Source organism: Tiliqua scincoides, chromosome 7, assembly GCF_035046505.1.
Source record: "Tiliqua scincoides isolate rTilSci1 chromosome 7, rTilSci1.hap2, whole genome shotgun sequence".
Lineage (NCBI taxonomy): Eukaryota > Metazoa > Chordata > Lepidosauria > Squamata > Scincidae > Tiliqua > Tiliqua scincoides.
The window spans coordinates 68,435,079-68,458,210 of NC_089827.1; the positions used below are offsets into that span (position 1 = coordinate 68,435,079).

Genomic DNA, 23,132 nt, shown 5'->3' on the forward strand with positions numbered 1-23,132 from the left:
TGTCTGTGAAAACAATTGCTTGTATAATCAAGAGATCTGAGCAAAAACGTGCTACCTAGTTATGGTTTTGCTTTCACCTTCAGTGAAATTTCCTTCCATCATAGATACAAAATATTTCTACTGAATCTTAGAGGGGGAGGGGAGAGGAGGAGAGAGAGAGAGAGAGAGAGAGAGAGAGAGAGAGAGAGAGGAAAGTACAACTGCAATCTTCTGAGTTATTGTTATGGGCAGTCTGATCCCAACAGGCTGGCCTGCCAGCAGAAGGGACTTCCACTGGTGCACACAATGAGGCCACCAGTGTAGATGGCTGGTGATCTCATGTATGGACTGACTCGGAGGCCTTCTGCTGACAGCATAGGTAAACTGGTAACAGGGGTGGAAGGAACAAAAGTGAACAGGGAGGGAGGTGGAATGTGGGGGAGAGGTGGTTACCAGTGGCACTTGCATGTACCTGTATTTGAAGCTCCTTCCTTTCCTCTCCCTTACTCACTTTGGTTTATTTTTTTTATTTCTTTTGCTGCTCTCTATTGCTGCTCCTAACCATACATATCACAGCCCTTTCCCCTTATCCGCATACCTCCAGTTCTCTTCTTGAAGGAGTGGATTTCCATGTAGGGATAATTCTGTCAGATGATGACAACCATTAAGCCATGGAATGACGCTCTGAAGCTCTGTATTTGTCAAGCGAAAGATAAATACAAATGGAAATCATTCAATTAGTTCAACTAGGATTACAACAAAATGCATTCTACTGGTGATCAAAACAACAAAAAATGAATTAATCAAATTAATCTGATTTCTTCTAGCTTTTGCACAATCGTAACCAATTTCCAGCACCGAGGTGGATCCGATTCACAGTTAACTGAAACTACAGATACAGGGTCTGTGGATACAGGGGCCCCTTGCATAGTATTTGAAATTCATGACACTGAACACCACTTCTTTCCTTATTTATCTTTTAAACTCACCTGACAAGCAGTTGTTGCTGAGATCTAGCTTTTCCAAAGACACAAATGAAAACAGAGGGGCAAGCTGAGTCAAACTAGAGGAAAAAGAAATGAACAAAAAGTTTATAGGGAGACATGTCAAAACTATTCTTCCTACTAGAGACAACAATATGGGACAAATATTGCAGAACAAATCGCTCAAAATTCAGGGATGCATGTGTAATTTGGTAGCAAACACACTGCCTGTTAGCTATCCAAGGTGCTAGAAGGAAATTGGTAGCTTCCTCCTCAAGACGTAGACAACATTTCTCAGGCCTCGTACTATACCAGAGGAGAACACTTCTCAAAAGTAATAAGGTAAACTCCCTTATTATTCATTTGTCTATTACATCCTGCAAATAAGTCTCAAGACAGCTAACAAAATTATTTTATAATATTCATAAATCCACGAAAGCAGAAAAAACACCAGAGAGGAAAACTCAGTCCCTCAAAGGATGTAGCTTCATGACCCCTTCCAGCAGGTTTCACCATGAGGCCAGGAGGACACATGTCAGGCTCTGTCAGCCCAGTGGGACCAGCATTCCCTTATCTGAAAAAAATAAAGGAGGTACCCTTTATCTCTTGCCGACCTCTTGGCCTCTTTTTTAAGGCGGAAAGCCATGATGCTTATATGAAAACTCCTGGTTCTGGAAGCAGTCTATCTCTTATGTGAGACAACCGGTAGGCCTTTGTGAGATACAGAAAGCTGGACTATATGAGCCTTTGGCCTGATCCAGCAGGGCTCTTCTTATGTAAGGTGAAGATGAAAAGAATATCCACTCATGTTGCAGGCTAGATATACTCAAGGAGGCTCATATAGTTTTCTAGCCTGCAGAGAAGGTTGGTACTAAAAAGAAAGAAGCCTATCCAAAGAGATTACTATTTGTAGCATTTAACTCATGTCACACCAACAAGGCTCAAAAACTGTGCAGGAGGTTCCTAAACACATGAGGACATAGCCCTTCGGTCACTGTATTTCCAAAATTTTAATTCCATTTTTACATGTATTGGAATTTTCTATTTATTTTCTGCTCTCAGTGAATGAAATCGTTTTCTTGGTATGTTAATTCTCCCCTGAAAGATCCAGAAAGGACTGCTGGCCTTTATGAGGAATGGTCCCTAGTAGTTATTTTTATGAACAACTAAGCAAGATTCAGTTTGAGATAATATGCAACAGTTGTGCGTCTGAAGGGCCCAATCCTACCCAACTTTCCAGTGCCAATGCAGTCACAACACAGTCCTGAGGTAAGGGAACAAACATTCCCTTACCTCGAGGGGGCCTCTGTGACTCCTAGTCAACTGCAGGATGCAGCACATGCCCCATTGGCAAGGCTGCATCGGTACTAGAAAGCTGGATAGGATTAGGCCCCGATTTAACTAATGGTAGGTACAGTTTCAGTTCCATTAAGCATGAACCTGAAACTATACGTAAACATGGGATCTTATCTTTAGTTTGCATATAATGTTAAAATTGGTGTTTGGGGTGCTACAGTATAGAAAACTGTATGTGCTGCTTGCTTTTCAGATCTAAAATACTTGTCCTGTCTGCTGCTCATATACAAGACAAACCCTCTTCTAAGTTTGTCATTTTATAGCTTCCTTTTCACTGGCGGCCTTTGTCTTTTCTTTTTTTTAATTTTTTTTTTTTTAAAGAAAATTCAAACCAGAAAGACAAAGGACATTACAGAAAACTTAATACCACTTGACCTTGTCCCACTAGCCCTGGGCATTAAAAGGATATAAATTACAAAGACGACACAAAAGTAAAAGATTTTTTTTTAAACTCCGATGGCTTCCTTTTTCTGGTATCATTTAGAGCTGAAGCAGGCACCGGAGGAGGACAAAGGCAGTTTCTAAGAAAGTAAAACTGAAACAAACCTGAAAAAGTTAAATATATATAGCAGAGGGAAAAAGTTTTCTACTGCAATACTGAAATACCAATATTAACGATGTAAGAAGTATGGAGCCATTATATATAGAAGAAAAAGCTACTCAGATTAGGTTCTGCTGCTGTATTTTTGCCTGTATTTCCAATTTTTATAAGCAATCCATGTTCATTGTAGGCAAGCTTAGCTGCTTCTGCCACCACTACCACCCTTCATGCCAGGGCAGCATCTCCCAATTGGCCACCTCCACGTCTGCCATTTGAAAAGAGAAGTTGCCAAAGGAAGTGAGCCAGGAAGAAGCCAAAGGAAGTGAGTAAAGAGAATAAAACAGCTGATATTATAAAGTCATTGACAAATCAATGGTATGGCCACATCTGGAGTACTGCATTCAATTCTGGTCAGCACATCTCAAAAGGGATATAGTGGAACTGGAAAAAGTGAAGAAGAGAGCAACCGAAATGATTACTAGACTAAGGTACCTCCCTTATAAGGAAAGGTGACGGTGTCTGAGGCTCTTCGGTCTACAAAAAAGACACCTGAGGGGGGACATGATCGAGACGTACAAAATTATCCAGGTGATGAGTAGAGTGAGTACAGGGGTATTCTTTTCCCTCTCACACAACACCAGAACTAGGGGACATCCACTAAAATTGAGTGTTGGGAGAGTTAGAACAAACAAAAGAAAATATTTTTTTACCCAGCGTGTGCTTAATCTGTGGAACTCCTTGCCACAGGATGTGGTGATAGCACCTGGCCTTAAAGGCCTTTAAAAGGGGATTGGACAATTTTGTGGAGAAAAATTCCATCACAGGTTACAAGCCATGATGGGTATACCACTAGGGGCGCAATCCTAACCTGCGCTGGAACAGGCAAGCCAGGAGGCTTGGGCTGTATCCAGTGCAGGATTGTGGCCAGAAGTGGCTCAGCCAGAGATAAGGGGAAACTTATCTGGCTGCTGACCACAATGGGTCTCCTCGGACTTGCGCCATCTCTGGAGGTGGCACAAGTCAGAGGAGAGCGGCGCTGCTTGAAGTCGCTCCGTTCTCCCCAGGAACTTGGGTTGGGATCTGGTATAACTGCTGGATCCCAGCCCCGCCTCCCACTCCCTGCCTACCCGTCCCCAGGGCTGCCCATCCCGCACCCTTCCCCCACCCAGGAACTCCTGCCTCCCTCCTCCTCCCCGCCCCCCACTCCTACCTTTTCCATTTGTGTTGGCTCAGGTGGGCTGACACAAGTGGCGGAGGGGAAGCCGGTGCGGAGGCTTATGTCAGCCTCTGCAGGCCGGCGCTTCTTGGAGCACCGGCCTGGCTTCCCCTTGAGGAGGCACAAACATGCTTTATGACACATTTGCGACCCTTCTAGGCTGGCCCAAGGGACTTGGGTCGGCATAGGGCGCAGTTTGGATTGCGTTCTTGGTTGTAGAAGCAGGTTGTATCTGGATGCCAGATGCAAGGGAGTGGCAACAGGATGTGGGCATCTTGTGTGCTCCCTGAGGTATCTGGTGGGCCACGGTGAGACACAGGAAGCTGGATTAGATAGGCGTTTGGCCTGATCGAGCAGGGCTCTTCTTATATTCTTATGAAGGAGTAGTAGTGGCCTCTCCAGTTAGGGCAGTCACCATTCCCCTTCTCCTCCTGTGTTTCCTTGGCCAGTCCCTGCCTCGCCACTCTTTTCAAATGGCAGGAGCTTGCAATCTTGCAAGCCTTATTGATACTTATCCTCAGACCCTAGCAGGCACTTCAAGAGGAGGGTTTTTCATATTCTTTGAAATGGATGCTTGAGATCCCACATACGGATCAGACCAGCTCATCACATAGGTACGACCCTCGTCTGCTCACAGTCTTCCCCACCCATTTCCCCTAGCAACATATGCAAAGTCCACACTCATTACTGCAATTATTGCAGGAGCAGGCCTACCCTTTCTAACCGTACTAAGCAGCATCGCTCTGGAAGTCGTATACCAGAAATACCATGGAAAAGCTGAAGGAAGGAAGGTAGAGTGAAAAACAGGTATGTCATCCACCTGAGCCTGAAAAAGTACAGCAAGAAATAGTCAGGAAAGACCTCTAATGCTTGGCTAACCATTGACTGTAAGTGGGTCCACATCAGAGTGGTGATTGGCAACCTTCAGTCTCAAAAGACTATGGTATAAGCCTACAGCACCCAGTATTCCCAGGCGGTCTCCCATCCAAGTACTAACCAGGCCTGACCCTGCTTAGCTTCCGAGATCAGACGAGATTGGGCATGTGCAGGGTAACAGAGTCTAGCTACACTTATCTTACCACATAAAAGCAGACCCACCACATGACAAGTCTGCTAGTTCCCCCCCAATCCAGAAAAGGCAGAAAAATCTGGAGGAGATAGAAGTCACATGAAGAGTGAAGCAGGCGATGCTGCTTGCCTTTCTCCATCTGTTGCTCATCTCATCCTATGATGTTCCTTTGCAGCTAATTTTTCTAGGAGCTGGGAAGGCAGAGAGCAAGGAAAATCAGCTGCTAGGGAGACAACTGGGGAGATGAACAACAGGTGAAAGGTAGCATTCCAACTTTTCCCCAAACCATTGTGCATAAAACAAAAAAAAAACACACTTTACATAATTCTATTTTTGTTATTTTTAATACAAAAGGGAAAATTGCCACTGGACTGTTTAGAAAACGACAGTTCCAAAGGGGACCGAATTCATTTGGGATCACCATAGTGCCTTCAATGGCGTGAATTGCTTGTTGAATAAAGGGCAGCATTACAGAAAGAGGAAGCAAGGCAGCAATACCAAGAATCACAGCTGTTTATATAAAAAGCTTGGTGCAAACACTATCCTATAGCCCAATCCTATCCCCGGCAGCTCACCTGGGTGCAGCAGCGCCAAAAATGGCACCATCAGGGCTGCCGGAGACCTACTCGAGAAAAGGGGACTTTTGTCCCCTTCCCCCAAGTAAGGGCACAGGGGCCACAATGGGTCTCCTCCATTCTGAACTGGCCATTTCTTCACAGGGTGCTGTAAAATTTGCTTTATGGCATGTTTACCACACCCAGCACCAGCACCAGAGCTCAACACTAGGCCCAATTAGGATTGGGCCCCCAATCTCTTAACCATGGTTTAGAGAGAAAGGGAGCACCCTATGGACTCAGGTGCTCCTCTCCCTTCTCCTGTTCAAATTTGCCCCTTCCTTTTCAGCACTGACGAGTTAGCATTTCATTGGCACGGAGTTGGACACTAACCTTGGTTAGGTTTAAACCAGAGTTTAATGTTCAGCTCAGTGCAGATCCAACACTAACCACACTTAGTGCTGATATAGGAAATAAGAGGGAAGGAGAGAGGGGAAAGAGAGAGCGGGAGAAGGGAGGGGGAGGAAAAGGTGAATGAGAGCAACTATGGAAGTTCCTAAATGATGCCAACTTCTAGAAATTATGGATAACTTCTAAAAACTTTTTAAAAAGCATTTTACATATTAGAAATGTGGGTTCAGCCCCCCCCCCCCCCAAACTGCTGTCTGGCTTGTTGGAGAGATGTTTCCCAATTTCTTAACCATAGCACTGAGCCTGAAGATAACTTCTTTCTCAGTTTTCAGTATTTCACACACATTTCTAATCTATGCACCCCCTCCCACCCAGTTTTTAGGAATTACCCAACAGCATTCTGTGAACTAAGACTCTATCAGGCGCCCATGTTTACTTCCAAAAATGAATTCTTCCGACTTCAAATTAAAATTTGGAACTGTTCTTATCAATTACTCGCAAATTAGGATTTCCTAACTGGGAGCTTTATGGTTAAGAAATATACGGATTCACAGTCCAAACATTCATAGGGGCTTCCTGCAATCAACAAAAAGGAAATGACACTCAGTGCACACTCTGGAGAAGAAATCACACAACTGCATCAGCTGCAGGATAAAAGCAAAGAAACAGCTTTTCTTTCAACAGCTTACTTCATTACATTCAATCCTTCTGTATAGAACCTCCAATCACTTATGCCGTAACAAAGGCATATGGAGCTGCTTAGAACATGGTCACATTGGTAAAGAGACTACAAATATCAACTACTGAAATACTAGGCTTTTTAATGCTTTAATCATCCTCACTGCTGATACTGTCATCCATTCCAGCTAGATTTATCATCATGCCGATCCACTTTGCTCTCATTCTCACTTTTGCCCAAAGGATTTATGTTAAGAGGTTGACACATAAAGCAGAAGTATGTGGAGCTCTGCCAGCTAGAAACGTCAACTAGATATCCGCTTAGCGATGATGACAAAGGGCTTCCTTGCACACGACAGGAAGTGCTTCACCAGCTGTCTAGTGCAATATAGAACCACAAAGGGCCAGAAAGAGGGAAAAAAACCTCAGCTAATATCAAGCCATGTGGGAGGACACATATCCCAGTGGCGGAGGATGGACTTTGTATGAAGACAGTCCTAGGTTCAATCTCCAGAATCTCAAATTAAAAGGATCCCAAGGACCAGGTCTGAGAAAGACTCTTGCCAGAGATCAACTGGAGAGGAACCGTCAGAGTGAACAATCCTGGGCTAGACAGACCCTTGATTTGGGATGACACCATCTCACATAGGAAAAGAGAAATATAGAAATTAGGCATGGCAGATGAACCAGCTGCAAAGAAATGTTCAAGTACAGAAACGATGCAACCATTTTGACAAGATAAACACTACTATTCAGGATTTACTAGATTCCATATATTAGGTATGAAGGCAGTTGTTCAAGTAGGCAGTTATTTTAAGGTGGTTGATAGGTTTTGTTGTTGTTGCACCACCTAACAAGGTTTGAGGCTTTGAGATTTTGATTTGTGTGTGTGTGTGTGTGCGTGTGCACGCGCGCATGCGTGCGTGCTTACGTTTTTAATTTTGTTGTTGTTCTAAGCCACAGTAGACTGGCAAGAAGGAGAGCTATGTGTTTTTAGAAAATGAATAAAATATTACTTAAGACCTTTATTTAAGCCATTTCTACCCAATGTCTTATCCCTGGGGGCTGGGGATAAGAATAGGCCCTCAGTTTGGCTGTACTTGTCATGAGAGGCGACTAAACAGCCACCGGGTAGATGGGACTCGTTAGCCTGGGAAGGCAGCTCATCTGAGAGAAGGAAAACTCTGATCCCAAACCTCCACTGCCTTGTGGCTACATCCAGTTATGGAAAAGGCTTCAGGAGTCAACTTCGAGGCAAAATCCAGAGCCGGAGTCCCTGAGGCAGTTCAGTCACGTTCTGGCAACTCCTGCGACGCCGCTAGAACTAACCGTATTGGCTTCTACCTTTTCATTGGACCATTTCAGCGATGTGGAGAGGGGGGATTTGCTGCATGGGTAACAGTCTATCCTCCATATCTACATTACCCAGGCATTGCGCACTGGAGAGGACACTATGTTCCAGAACCACTATTCAGAGCACGATACCATAGTCTTCCGAGACTGAAGGATGCCAACAATACAATACCCAATGTTGCATGTACAAAACAGGGATAAAATTAATACACCTACGGGCTGGGCAGAAATGGATTAAGGAGAGTTTTTAGAGACTCAACTCAGTTGCAATGATACAGGGTTGCATCCTATCTATATAGCCAAGATTCTTTAAGCAACCAAGAAATTTCTTCAAGCAACCAAGAAAAACTGTCACCTTATACACATCTTCTAGGATTTAAACCTCAATGAACACAATGGGACTTGCTAAATAGATACGTATAGGATTGCACTATTAGCAATGTTTAAAGTTGGATATGGCAATAGATATTATTTGCTTTAAACACATCATATTAGCGTATCTAGTTGAAGTTCTTCAGTGTCAGGATAATTCTGGGATCATGTTAATAGATGTTTAGAATAAGGGGACTGAGTGTACTCCTGTCATGGTAGCATATTGACTGTGATACGTTCAATAGTTTCAGTGGTAAAATCAAGGATTGTTGTATCCTGTATTGTATTAAGTGATTTTTTTTTTTTTAATTTATCACAAAACTTCAGCACAGGTCACTCAACATAAGCTTGCTTGGAGTAACTGATCTTTAATTTCTGTAATGCTCTTCAACATTTTAGCAAGCCATAGTAAAGGTTGCCTTCTGTACACCCCTCGACGCCCAAAGAGGTTCCCTGATATGAGACCAATTTAGAGAAGTGCAAAGGACATGAGATTAATAATTGTACCTTCCAGGAAGAATTTAAACTCATGGTGGCTATTGAATTTTACGAAGTTTATAAGTCCAACAAAATTCAGATTTTCTGATTACTGCCTCACTCCACCCGAGACACCCATCAAAGACAGACTTAATGCTAATTTTGAAATTCAACAATTCTGAAGTAAGTAGCATGTAAATACCTTGGTTATACCAAATTTTACAGATAACTCACAAATGGACTAACGGATGGAATTTTGTTTTCATCATCACTGACAAAAGTATTAGCTTTTACAGAAGTTTTACATCTTGTTATTAAACATTACTTTTTAACTGCCTTTATAGACTTTTAGTTTTACCTGTTTTCTGAGAGGATGAGTATCCGTAGCAAAGGCAACCAATATGTGGAAAATTTGTCCAGGGATGAGATGCTATTGTCTTCCAGGTATAATTCTCTTAGCAAAACATGATTGTCCAAGCTAGGGAGCTAAATACAAATCAGCAACTTATTAACAACATTTAGTACTAACAGCTCAATCCAATCTTGCACTTACTTGTGATTCTCTGTAAGTCCCAGTGCAGCATCGCAAAAGGCATGCTGCTGTCATGTGCTGCGTGACTGCTGCCTGGAGGCCCCATGTGTGCACCAATGGCTCTCCCAGATCACACCAGAACAGGTAAGGTGGTGGCAGGAGCAGATTCGGGGGGGGGGATCAGGGCAGGGAGTGGGGCGGGGTAGGTAGATCTCAGCAGCAGTCAGACACACTGGGATCCCATCCCCTTTTCCCAGGCCAACACATCCACTCAAGCTCATTAGATTAACACCAGCTGAATAGCTGGCGTAAGTCCAAGGAGACCATTGGTGGCCAGGTGGCTTATGGGGAAAAGGTACTGTGCTGAATAGAGATAGCTGCTTTTCCCTATAAGAGAAACACCACACCAAAAGGTGCCTTGTAGTCCAGTTAGAAAATGGGCTAACAAGTTTAGGGAGCAATCCTAACCAACTTTCCAGCACTGGCAGAACTGTGCCAGTGGGGCATGTGCTGCATCCTACAGTTGGGGGGCAGTCACAGAGGCCTCCTCAAGGTAAGGCAATGTTTGTTCCCTTTTCTCTGAGTTGCACTGCCCTTACGTCAGTGCTGGAAAGTTGGTTAGGATTGTGGCCTTAATTAATTTACCAAGGGCCCAATCCTATTCTTTGCTAGTTAAACCACTTTGGGACTCTGGCATATAAATATTTTAAATAATAACGATAATATCATAATAATCTGTTAGCTGGAAATGGAACCAGCTGGGGATGTGTTGAGGGTGAGCTGGGGGGCAGATATTGGTGAAAGTGGTGATTCCAATATTCTATGCCCCCAATCTGGGCTCGACATGCCCTTTCGGCATCACTTAGATTTGTGCCAGCCAAAGAGCTAGCACAATTCTGAGTAGGCTCACTGAGGAATAAGGCAGCAGAGTAGGTAAGTAAAGGGCTCCCAGCTTTGACTAAACTCAAAACACAGAATTCACCATATTGATTTTGAGAAGATTACAGTCTGTTCAATAAGGCTTTTAAAAACTAAATTTGATCTGCCCCAAAGTCCTCCCCATATCCTTTGACAATTGCCCTATAACTTTTAAGTCTGATACAAAGAGTTAATTACATTGGAAAAAATCTGTAAAATAATATAACAAGAACCAAAAGATAATGGATTAACAGATCACCGTATTTTTCACTCCATAAGACGCACTTTTCCCCCCAAAAAAAGTGGGGGGGGGGAAGTGTGTGCATCTTATGGAGCAAATACTGCAAAAAAGAGTGCACGTTGGGGACCTTAATGAAGGGGGGGATCTTCATGCCAGTTTATGATCCCATTCACCCTAATAAAGGGAGGGATCTTCATGCCAGTTTATGATCCCATTCACCCTAATAAAGGGAGGGATCTTCATGCCAGTTTATGGTCCCATTTACCCTAAGAAGGGGGGGATGGTTCAAATGTTATTCTGTTATAGTTTATTAAATATTTTATTACACTATTTGGTTCAGAATAATTTTTTCCTGTTTTCCTCCTCTAAAAAATAGGTGCGTCTTATGGAGTGAAAAATACGGTACTTTTTCTGACTGAATTAAAAAATGTCCTGATTCAACTGGTCAGATTTTATATTGAGGAAGAATTATTTCTGATACAATTACTTATACAAATAACAGATGGAGAGCTTTGGCTTAGAACAAGTTTCCCCCCTTCTCTCTCAGAGGCAACGCCTCACCTAATATGATGCCTGCTACGATACACCATCTAAAAATAAAGGATTTTTTTTTGTTTCAGAACTGTTGTTTTTATTTGTATGCAAATATATACAAAATTAAACCATTAATCTTTAGGTTCTCAAACTGGGGTGTCGCGACTCCCCTGCCTGAGAGCCTCAGCCCCTGAACCCTTAAGGGAAGGGAGAAGGCAGAAGGGAGAAGGCAGTGAGGCTATCTCCAGGATCACATCACTAACGGAGGCAAAGGGAGGTACTTTTACTTACAGAAGGCTGGTGAAAGGTCCAGGAGTGGTGGAGAGTTCCGCTCAGCCCTCCGCAGGGCTCCCTGAGTCTTAGAATACTGAAAAAAAGCTATCTCAAACCACTTCCGGTTTTGCGATCGCAAACCAGAAGTGTTTTGCGACTGCTTTTTCAGTATTCAGGGAGTCCTGTGGAGGGCTGCATGGGGCTCTACACAACTTTGGGACCTTGCATCAACCCTCTGTAAGTCAAAACCCCCCCTTCACCCCTGTTCTCCCCCCCCCCCCACCACACACACACACACAAAGACTTCCTTGGGAGTTTTACTCCCGAGAAATTTGAGAACCCCTGCATTAATCAACCAATGCTCAGGTTCTTTAATTTCTATTACTTTTTAAATCAGGGGACAGCCCTAGAAACAACCTTATACAGCATCAAAATTCTTACCTCATTGAGGCTGTTCCCCTGTAATTTCAGAATCTGAAGGAGGCCACAACTGTCAATGCCTTCGACACAGGTAAGGCGATTAAAAGAACAATCAATGCAGACTAGAGTCGGAGTATCAGAAAGTCCTTTGGTGCTGATCAACTGATTGTGGTCCACAACTAGTCGTTGGAGATTTTTCAGTGACTCCAGGCCTCCTAAAAACAAAACAACAAGTACAGTATTTTAAAAGCCTGTATTAGTTTTGAAGTACATATTTAGGAATGCAGCAAGTATTTATTTTTAGCAACCTAAAATTAATATGTCCCTGCAGCAAAATTTCTACTTTTTTATACATTCATGAAATAGTTGTATGACACATTTTGGATGGCTTCTTCCTGCATGAATTCTAAGCATGAGAAAGCATTAATGGGTCTAAGCTACATAATATAAAATTATCAAAGTCCAGATCCTTATAAAAACACTTAGGAACTATCATAACTTCTTAATGTTACATTCCCTATTCCATGTTTGAAGGCAAGTTAATGTCACTCATGTGATCTTTTTATCATGCAAAGGTGACAGGAAACAAGTTCAAGTGTCTTTTGACTGTTGGATGGACTTCAGCTACTGTCTCTGTTGACCAGGGCTGCAATCCTATATACACTTATCTGGGAATAAGCCTCCTTGAACTCAATGGGGCTAACTTTTGAGTAGACGTGCATAGGATGGCACAGTAAAATGACTCAGGCTGCAATCCTATACACACTTTCCTGGGCGTAAGCCCCGTTTCACATAATGGGACTCACTTCTGAGTAGACACGCATAAAGATCGTGTTCTGAAAATATTTGCATTTGTAATAAAATCTGCCAAGTGTGTGTGTGTGTGTGTGCGTGTGTGCACGCGCACCAAACACAATTTAACAACTTTCCCATTCTTCACAATTAAGCTTTGAGGCTCTCGTACTATGTTCGCCAAGTCTGAGTGTAGTTATAATGTGTGCTATATACACTGCAAAACAGATAGCAAGTGCACATTTTCAGTGCAGTGGGTTTTTAATTTGCAAAACAGACCAATTTAAATACAGATTGATTTAAGCCTCATGCGTGAAACAGACCCAAGCGCCGTCTGCAACGTGAAAGTCTGCATGCTTCTCCACCTATAGGAGCTGGATCACAAAAGTGTGCCTGCCTTAGTTTCAATTGCTAAATGTCCAGGTCCCAGACCAGCAATTTCTTTAAAATAATACCTGAAAAGAGGTGGTTTTTTAAAGGTTAAACTTCTTCCAGTGAAATATTTACTTCATCTAGAATACAAATGAATGTTACTATCAATTAAAACATAAACATTTTGCTAATTGGGACATATACCATAGGAGCATTACTGCATCAGTTCTGAAAGGCACAGTTTCAGGAACAATATAGTAACACCTCCCAGTAATGCTGCTTCCTTTAGCACTGATGTGTTTTACAGCTCTTCGTTCCAGTGTATCCTATAGCACTGTCACAGTACATATAGCACGTGACTTCCCAGAACAGATCCCCAAGTTATAAGAGGTTTCACTGTATACTTAATATAGTACTAAACCATGCTAGTATGGTGTAAAAGATAGTACTGGTACATTGCAAGATATACATTTCTATCTCACCTTCTCTCCCAACCACTTCCCTTTTGGTTTACAGTAACTCATGTGAAATGTACTTGGCTGAGATGCTCACTCAGTGAGTTTTGTAGCTAAAGGAGGATTTGAATTCAGAACTCCCCAGTTCTAGTCTGACATTCTAGCCACTACACCAGGGGTCTCCAAACTCTGGCCCAGGGGCCAGATGCGGCCCGCGGCAAGCCTCTATCTGGCCCACAGCCAGCCTCTGATCCCCTGAGAGCCTCTGGCCCAGGTGACCAAACACAACTGGAGTTGAGCTTGCAGGGTGGGGGAATGGGGGTCCATTTAAGGATGTGATATGGGCTGTGTTGCTGCTTGGAGAAATCCTGGACATTTGAGCCTATGCATTCATTCATTGATTCATTCATCTAAGTTCCATCTCTAATGTATTTATTTAAATTTTATATTTAATTTTTTTCCAGCCCTTGACACTGTGCCAGATATTTGATGTGACCCTTCAGCTAAAAAATTTAGAGACCTCCTGCACTACACCATGCTACCTTTCCACATACAGTTAAATAATGAGAAGGGTTCTGATGGTTATTTTGTATGTGCATCCCCTACAAAAATTCTACAAGATCCAGTACACTGTTGACCAATAAATATAATTACACTTAAGCACCAGGTTCCCCAGTATAAAATACACAATATTTCCCCCTTGCAAGACAAGCACATGAAAGGGATATGATACTTTCCCAGTTGACAGTTGTGTATAGTGAGAACAAAAGAGCCATGATTCATAGAACTGATGTGATTTTGTTTTAAATACTCGGGAATCACTTCCCAAGTACAAATTCAGAGCAGAACAGGAACTTGGAGACATGGAAACACACAAAACAGTTCAGTAATAAAGCCAAGGGGAAAAAAAATTGCTTGCTTTTGGAATATGCTCTACAGAACACTGGTAAAGAGGGAATAAAATAGGGTTGCTCAATGGGGGCTGGTTGAATTTTCCCACTGCTAAAGACAAGGTGCTCTTTAAAACAATCTAGAAATTATCTCTTCAGTACTGGGATCGGCTGTGACAAAAAGTTTCAGGAAAACTTTGGATTGTGGCCTATGTTTAAAAGTCTGCTTAGAACCTCCATAACGAAAGGTCCAGAAGTGTGAGTTCTGATTACACCTGAAAACAAAATTTCTAATATTAACCCACCACATAGCAACATATATCCGACAAGCCTTATCCTGAATACATTTCGTTGGAAGTTAAATTCCGCAGGTCTTGGTAGCACTTACTTCCAAGAGAGCTTAGGAGTAGCCTAAAAGGCACAAGTTCTACTTTACCAAGTATTCTGTGTTCTTTGAGAAATAAAACTGAGAACTAGATCCAAGACATTCAGTTAGGTTTAACACCAAGCAGACATTTAGCACCAAGGAAATTATCTTCCCTTTTAACCTTTATTTACTTTTTCTTTCTACATCTGATATTTGGTTTCGGAATTGTACTATTGTTTTATTATTCAATAACAATTTTTTTTAAAACCAGATTTATGCCAAGGTGCTCCACCAAAAAAGGCTGGGTGACCACTCTTTAATTACTGAACAATCATTTCAAATCTGCTTCCAGTTTGAGACACAAAGCTGCCGCTGACTCCTTGGATTTCTGTCCAAAGTGAAAATCCCCTTTTTTTAAAAAAAAGCTAACTAGCACCATCTACTGGAGTAAATTTTATTTTAGCCACAGAAAATACTGAAGAAACGATTTTGCATATTCATATGTATTTTTAAGAAGTGATGTACCCCCCCCCCCGCCCCTAGAATACCAGCTTGAACAAAGCAGTGGAATCTAAGTAATAGTACGTGTTAAAGCTAACAAAAAATAACTAGAAGTCATCTCTTGCTTCTTTTCTTTGTCTGTTACTTTGGAACACACCTACACTGCTATTGGTGTTTGGGTTTTTATTTTGAGAAAATTAAAGGAGATTCAAGATTACTAACACTTACAAAAATCACACCCACTTGTACACAGGGATATTGCTCTATTTATGAAAATGTGCCTCTGTACAGATTCCATTTTTATTAGAATTCTATTGAAATGTATCCATTAATTTTGGCTAGTTGATCCACCATTAAATCTCCCGGTGCCTACAACTCTTTTTTTCGTTCCTTGATTTCTATTGGTGGAACAATGTAAAACATTTTGTGTTCAGGTGTTTGTGTAATTCCAAGTTTACATTTGAATAGTTAGCTCAGTAAGCGGAATCTTTTTTTTTTTTTAAGTCTCTGAAAGTTCCCAATTGTTTTTACTTAGACATAAGTGCCTTTCAGAGCAGTGGGAGTACTTCTGAGTGAGCATGGTTAAGATGGCACTGTTTGAGAGAAAGCTGAAACTCTTGGGTATTAAGTACACATCATACATAGTAGATGACTTTCACAGGGCAGGCATACTACGTATCTACTCAGAAGTAAGCCTCAATGAATTTAATGGAACTTACTTCGAGGTAAGTATGTATAAGATTGCAGCCTTAGAGACTATGTTTTATCAACTGCATGGTCTTATGTCCTTTCTCTACACTCAGTTTCACATCATGGCTGAGTTCAGTCATAAACATGAAACTGTGGTCTGTGCTAACCAAGGTTAAGAATCCACATCCTTGTTTAGACTTACAGATGTGCAACAGACAACCCAGAGTTTAGAGCCAATTGCCCCCTTTGTTCCTCATCTGTTCAGGGTTCAGGTTCATAAAGTTCATCTCTATCTTATGAACATGGTACAGCAACTGGTGTTTGAGGGTCAATGGTCTGTGAAGTCATATGTAACGAGACCCCATAATCAATTTGTGAGCCAGAATCAAACTATGGTTACGAATCCTGGTTTGTTGTCCTCAAGAAAACCAGGGTGTGTGGATAGGTTTTGGTTCACATGTAATATGAAAAAAATGATAGCACAGCAGTTCCCAACTGACCCACTGGTGGGTCATGGCCTGATTTTTGGTGGGTGATGGAAAGATCAGATAACTAATTGCCTCAAGCCCTGAGGTTATTAAAAAAAATCAGATACTGTAGTTGCTAATTAACCTGCAATGAGCTCAGCTCCTGCAGTTTACAAGCATATGTAAATATAGGGAGATAAAAGTTTGAGGGTCTTTTTCTGGTTATTGTTAATTATAAACAAACAAAAAAGATCATTTCTTTCTAGATCTCCTTTTTTCAGGTCTGGTAAACCTAGGTGAGTCCCAATAGAGTGCCATTTTAAAAAGTGGGTCCTGGTGCTAAAAGGTTTGGGAGCCACTGGTTTAGCATGACAAGTTATGATTTCACATTATGTCTGAAAACAAACAACAAGAACACTACAGAGTGAGCAATTCATTTAAGAAATTTATATCCTGCTTTCCCTTGGTCAAGGCAAATGCCCAAGGCAGCTTTTAAGTTTCATAAAAAACAATGGAGATGAAGCTTACAATAAATAATTAATAAAAGTTGGGAGGTTGGCAAAAAAAAGTAACACCAATAGGGGAATAGAAGCAAGCCATACATCATGTAGCAGTAAAGGATGCAACCACCAGCATATCAAAATGCACATCATTTGAACACTTGCAAAATTACTAAACAAAAAAAAGTAACTGTGATGAAACAGTCATAGAAGCTTTTGAAATTGAATGTAGAAAGTGTCAGAGTGGGAGGTGAAGGGGAGGTTGTAGGACTGCAGCTTCCAAATCTACAAGAATAAATTCAAAAGGATTTAGAGATGGAAGAGAGAAAAAAATATTCAAAATACAAGTGTATCTTTGTGTGATTGCGTACATTTTTTTGAACTATCAATATGTTATTGTGTGCCATGAAATGTATGCTATGTAGCTTACTAACCAGACCTCCCCAAAGCAGCTGATGAGGACAGAAAAGCAGGCTCCAAGTGGTTTTCTCAACATCTACTTTCTCATTCAAACTCATCTCACTTACGGGTAAGTACAGTGCATTCATTGTACACACAGACAGGACAGGAGGCTTTTACCCTATTGGCTCTGCAGCCTTCATATCCAAGACTCATCAATTCATATTATGTCACCCTCACATTAATCTTTCAGATACTCTACCTCAGGAAATCCATTCGAAACAAGTAATCCCTTACAGTACTACTGGCACTGAAGACAGATTGAACACAGATTCTAGCATTTCTGCTACCAATTAGTCCCTCTTGTTGGTTTACCTTGGATTACTGATCTTTGAGATTTAATGAACACCAACATTCACTGTTCCATCCAACAGCTTGTGCCTATGAAATCTACACCACTTTAATACGGGATAATTTAACAATTTCCAACATATTGGCAACATGGAAATGCTCCAAAATTTTTAAGCCCTGTTTCTCAACTCTGACTTAATTAAGCTCAATTAAGCTTGGGCTGCAAAAGAATAAATTCCCGTCGGATATCAGAAAGAAAAAGCAGTGGAACTGGTTGCCAAGGGATGGGATGAGTTCTCCCTCACTGGAGATCTCACTGGCGGTCATTTGGAGATGTCTAGAGAAACTGTTCTAGCTTCAGGGACTTGGATTGGACTACATGGCCTTGAAGGACCCTTCCAAGTATATGATTTCACTAAGTTTTATAATAAATAGAATTTTATATATACAGGCTTTTAAGGAACAGTAGCCCAAGTCTGAGTACCCAGTATAATTATTCACTGACTGCCCATATAATTAATTCCATAATGACTATACTACGCTTATATTGATATAATGAATTCAAAACTAACTATTAAGAGAGAAGAGACTATATATCTTAATAAATTAATGGGAGGGGTAATTTTTAATACAAGAAATTGTTCTTTGAGCAACTAGTGACTGCAGCTCTACAGTTACCATTAAAAATATTTTCTTACCGATTCGAGTGATTTTATTGTAGGAAAGTTCAAGATTCCAAAGATTACAGCAACCATATAAACCATGAAGTGATGAAATGTTGTTTTTGTTCAGAATTAGAATGCAGAGATTTTCAAGATTCTCACAATTTATCACCTGAATATTATTCTCCTGTGGTAAAAAAAAAAAAAAAAAAAAAAGATAGACCTTTTTATTTTTTGGGATTGAATAAAATTCTTTACTCTCTGCTTCTCATAAACTGGTACAAAAATCTATGACGACAAGGCTGATAACTTTTAACATTCTTCCAGAGATTTTATATAGGTAAAATAATTCACATTTTATTTAGAAGCAAAGGTGAAGCGTTCTTTTCCTACTACATAGTGGTGAAAATGGATATAGGTTTGATGTTTTAAAGTGAGCAACATATAAATATACAGTCAGCTCTCATTATCCACTAGGGTTAGGTTCCTGGAAACCCTCACAGATAGCAAATCCACAGATAATGAACCACTGATCCTATGGGATCAATGGGGTTTGGTACAAGGGGTACCTTTCATGCCATTAGAAGAATCCAGCAGAGACCTCAGGAAGCCAGCAGGGTGCAGCAGCAAGTGTCAAAATATATCTAAATGCTGCAGAAACCTTCCAGAAACTGCAGGGACCTTCAGAATGACTCCCACAACCAACGCAGTCCCCTTTAAAATGAATTGCAGAAGCTTCTGGCAACCATTTTAAAGGGGTCCGCAATGGTCGCAATTGCCATTCTGAAGATCTCAGCAGCCTCTGCATAGCAGAGAATGAGAACAGAGGTGCAGGTATTGAGAGAAGGTTGCAATTCTGCCCCTTGCAGATAAGCAAATTAGCAGGTAGCGAATTTGCATACAAAGAGAACATGTCAGCAGCAGATATAATCAAATTTCCCTTCTGCTTTTGCTGTGCTATTGGGGTCGCTCCAAACCAGTAAATACTTTTTGAATGACTTCTATAATGGCTGTTCTGTAGACAAGTTACGATGCCGTTCTCTGGTATTGGCATAATCCAAAGAGTGGAGTCAAAGATGCAGAGCTTCTGGATCATGTAAATTACCAGTAATGTTAACTACGATGCATTAAGGGTATTGGATGATCGAGAAATTGCCCCCCTCTCTAGGGCATATGGTGGAAAAGCAGTCAGAGATCGGGAGAAGAGTGTGACCTTTCTGCCTAGCGGAAATCCTGGGCCTCTTCGCCTACATCAGGCTACGGGCCAGATGATTTCTACATCTGGCGGGCCAGATCAGGTCTGTAGGTCAAAAGTTGCTGACCCCTGCTTTAGGGAGTATCGCAGATGTTCAAGGCTGTCTTCAAGCATGGTTTAAACAACTTTGCCAACTCAGAAATAATCTATTTTTAGCAGAGGACCTGCTAAAACCAATTTCAAAATAATTTCCATTTCAAAACAGAGAATATACTATTTGGTACCTCCACATCTATGTACTTTAGGTCTTTGCAGTTGCTGAGCCCTTCCAGAGCAAGTAATCCACAGCGCCTGAGACTCAAGAACTGAAGCATGGAACACTGTGATAGTGTGGAGAGGCTGCAGCCAGGCAAATCGTGAAAGGTCACTGCGGTAACCTACATGCATACCATAATGGGAAAAAATATATATATATTATACATACTCTGATAGCGTTGGAATTATATACGTAAGTGGATTACAATTTCTTACCACCCAATATTCTGCCTCTAGCAGGCCAAAAAACCTACCTCGGAAATATCCAAGAATATACCAGCAAAATGTTCTCAACCCTAATGTATCAAACACAAAACCTACAAGATTTAGGGCCCGGTCCTAAAGGTGCACTATGCAGGCAGAACAGATGCTCCACTAACATAGTGTGCTTTCTTGCTGTTGCAAACATGAATCATGCTGGAAGTGATGAGTGGCCTGGTTCATATGGTGACTGATTGAAACCTGTCGCCCCAAGTAAGGCCACATACAGGGTCAGAGGGAGGTGGGGAAGGGCAAAATGGGGGAAGGGAGGGAGAAATAGGGTGCCAATGGGGCTGGGGAGAAGGGTAGATCAGTCCCAGGAAGGAGACGGGTTCAGAAGCAGTGGAGTCAATTAAATCCTGACACCATCCTGGGCCCAATCCACCTTCCTGGCTCAATGTTGACTTGTACCAGTGATATTGCTGGCACAGCATCACGTTGATCCACCAGACCAAAGGGACAAATGTTCTCTTACCCCAAGGAGGCCTCCAGTTTCAGCTGTGGCTTACCTGTTCCAGAGCATTCCAAGGACCGGCCTGGATGATCGTGGCAGCGCTCAGTGGGGGCATCATACCAGCTGAACATTTTCGGGGTCTGCTTTTTTCAACAACTTTTTTCCTCTGATTTTCTCTCCAAATTCTGGACCAGGACTTACATGTTTTTATCCATGTTAATCTCTTCTCTTCAAGGGAGTCAGAAAGCACAGGTGGGTGTTCAAAACACTGGACTGCGTTGTCATCTTTGACAAAACAACCAGACATTTCCTCGTGAATCTCTTTGGCTGCAAATTTGATATGTTTCAATACGTGAGTTTTTTCTGTTCGTCCAGCATCTCCAGAATCTAAATGAACATTCAAGTTATTGTGATCATTATATATGCTGTTTTCCTGATCTAGTACTGAAGTCATATCACTACTGAGAACCTCTGTGTCCCTGGTTTTTTGGAAATCTCCCGTTGTTGAACAGTGGTCTTCTGCATAAGGTTCTTCATGTTCTACTGATGCCTCACTATGTTTCATGTTAAGATGTTCTTCCTTTGCAGATTCCCGTTTTCCATCTTCATGTGCTCCGTCCTCACACCGTAATTTCTCACGTATCATTCCATGACGCCTTTCTTGTTTCTCTTCTTCGTACTTTACATGCTGTGACTGCTCTTTCAGCTCTTTCCCCATAATCTGCTTTGATTTTACAGTTGCGCTCCCAGCCTCTTGCTCTTTGATCACTTCTTTGATAACTCCGTCCTTGATCACTTCTTCCTTCCTTGCCATTGCTGAACAATCATCTTTATTTTCAGACCTCGTTCTCTGTGTGTTGCCAGTTTTGCCTTTTTCATGTTCCATCTTTTCTATTTCTGTTCCTTTATTTGCTATATCTTTATCTGTATTTTCAGACTCCATTTTATTTTGCGGGCTTTTGGTTACCTCTCCTTCCTCTTCTCCCTTTTCTGTTTCTTGTTCTTCCTTTGCCAATTTGATTTCTTGACCCATATTTTCAGGCTCCAAGTTCAAGTTCAGTTTGCTTTTTTCTGCTCTTTCCAGTTCTTCCAACATTCGTTGTTCTTCTCTCAGAAGCCTCACCTTTTCCTTCTTCCTCTCATACTCTTCCTGCCTCTTCACCTTCTCTGCAAGTTCTTGCCTTTCTTTTTCTTCTTGGCCCTTCCTTTCTCTCTCTTGTTGCTGCTTCAGCTCAAGAGCCCGCCTTTTCCGCCTTTCCTCCTTTTCCTTCTGCTCCCTTTCCACTGCTTCTTGCATTTCTCGTTTCCTTTTCAATTCTGCTCTCCATTCTCTTAAAACTGGGGCATATTCTTTGTGTATCACGAATGCTCTGAACTGAGCCTGGATTTTTACAGCCGCCATATTTTGCTGTTCTGCCAAGCGCTGTCTTTCCTTTGCTTGTTGTTCTTCAAAGGCCTGTTTTTCTTCTTCTATTTGTACGTGTAGAGTTTTAATCAATTCCTAAGCCAAAAGGAAGCATGATTTTTGTGGGAAATAACGATTTTGTATTCTGCAGGCAAACATCACACAAATGATTTTAATAGCTGTACAGGTGAATGTCGCTAAGCAACATTTCGATCAGCGATGACCACATATGCAGTATCGCTGATCCCTGCCCACCCCCAGCCTCTGGAGCCATGGCTCCCTTTGCCTCCGGAAGCTTCTCTGAGGCCCACAGAGGCTGTGTGCATCCACCTGTGGCCACTGCAGGGCTCAAAATGGCCCCCAAAAATTGCTACTTCTGGTTTCCAGTGAGAAACTCCGTAGCCTAACCAGTGAATTGGGGGGGGGGGGGGAGAAAGTCACAAAGGGGAGATCACTGTCAGCCTACTTAGTTATAACTGTTGCAGAGACAGTAGTTATGGCAATCAGAGCCAGCTCTACCTTGTCTAGCTCAGTTTCACTTGCAGGCCTACTTCAAGAAGCAGAAAGAGACTGTCAACATTGCAAGCTGGTCAACATTACCGCAGCTCCTTGTTCCTGCCTCTTCCGCACTTTGGGCTGCTTCTTTGGTTCTGAATTCTTGCCTGGCTTTGGAATAGGACAGTTGTTTGTTCCCCGTATCAACATCCTATGAACCATGTTGATTTACAGGTATTAACCTCTAACTTGCCTTAGCCATGCCTTCAACTTCTAGATTTTGTCTGGAACTTATTCCTTTTGGTGGGTTCCAATCCAGCAAAGGCCACTGACTTCAACCCAGACCCTAACAGGAGAGAATGGGGAGAACTAGAGAGGGAATGGGGATGTACTAGACTTCATATATTAAGTCACACTGGAGGCTGCAAAATAGTCAGACATCACATGGAATTTTCCTGGGCCTCAGAATGCCTTATAAGGGCAAAAACGTCACATCTGGTTTCCTGAGGAAACCGGAAGTTGCATCTTTTTGGCCGAAACGGCCATTCTGAAGCCTGTAGGTCGACATGTGTGACCTCTGCAGGACTCAGAAAAGCCTCCAGACCTGACAGGAGCACAGCTTGGGTTCAGAGGGCTGGGATGGTGTCCCCGGTT

The 23,132-nt window shown here is 41.9% G+C and overlaps 1 protein-coding gene across 1 annotated transcript in view; it reads right to left on the minus strand.

The window, feature by feature from the left end:
- LRRIQ1 (leucine rich repeats and IQ motif containing 1) overlaps window positions 1-23,132 on the minus strand; it is a 131,312-nt gene that overhangs the window by 97,161 nt on the left and 11,019 nt on the right. Inside the window, exons 7-13 of the mRNA XM_066634309.1 lie at window positions 20,634-22,079; window positions 19,833-19,985; window positions 18,390-18,540; window positions 11,929-12,122; window positions 9,348-9,475; window positions 969-1,042; window positions 578-671 (exon numbers count right to left, since the gene is read on the minus strand). Of these exons, the coding sequence (XP_066490406.1) occupies window positions 578-671; window positions 969-1,042; window positions 9,348-9,475; window positions 11,929-12,122; window positions 18,390-18,540; window positions 19,833-19,985; window positions 20,634-22,079 (2,240 nt within the window). The remainder of the gene's footprint in view (window positions 1-577; window positions 672-968; window positions 1,043-9,347; window positions 9,476-11,928; window positions 12,123-18,389; window positions 18,541-19,832; window positions 19,986-20,633; window positions 22,080-23,132) is intronic.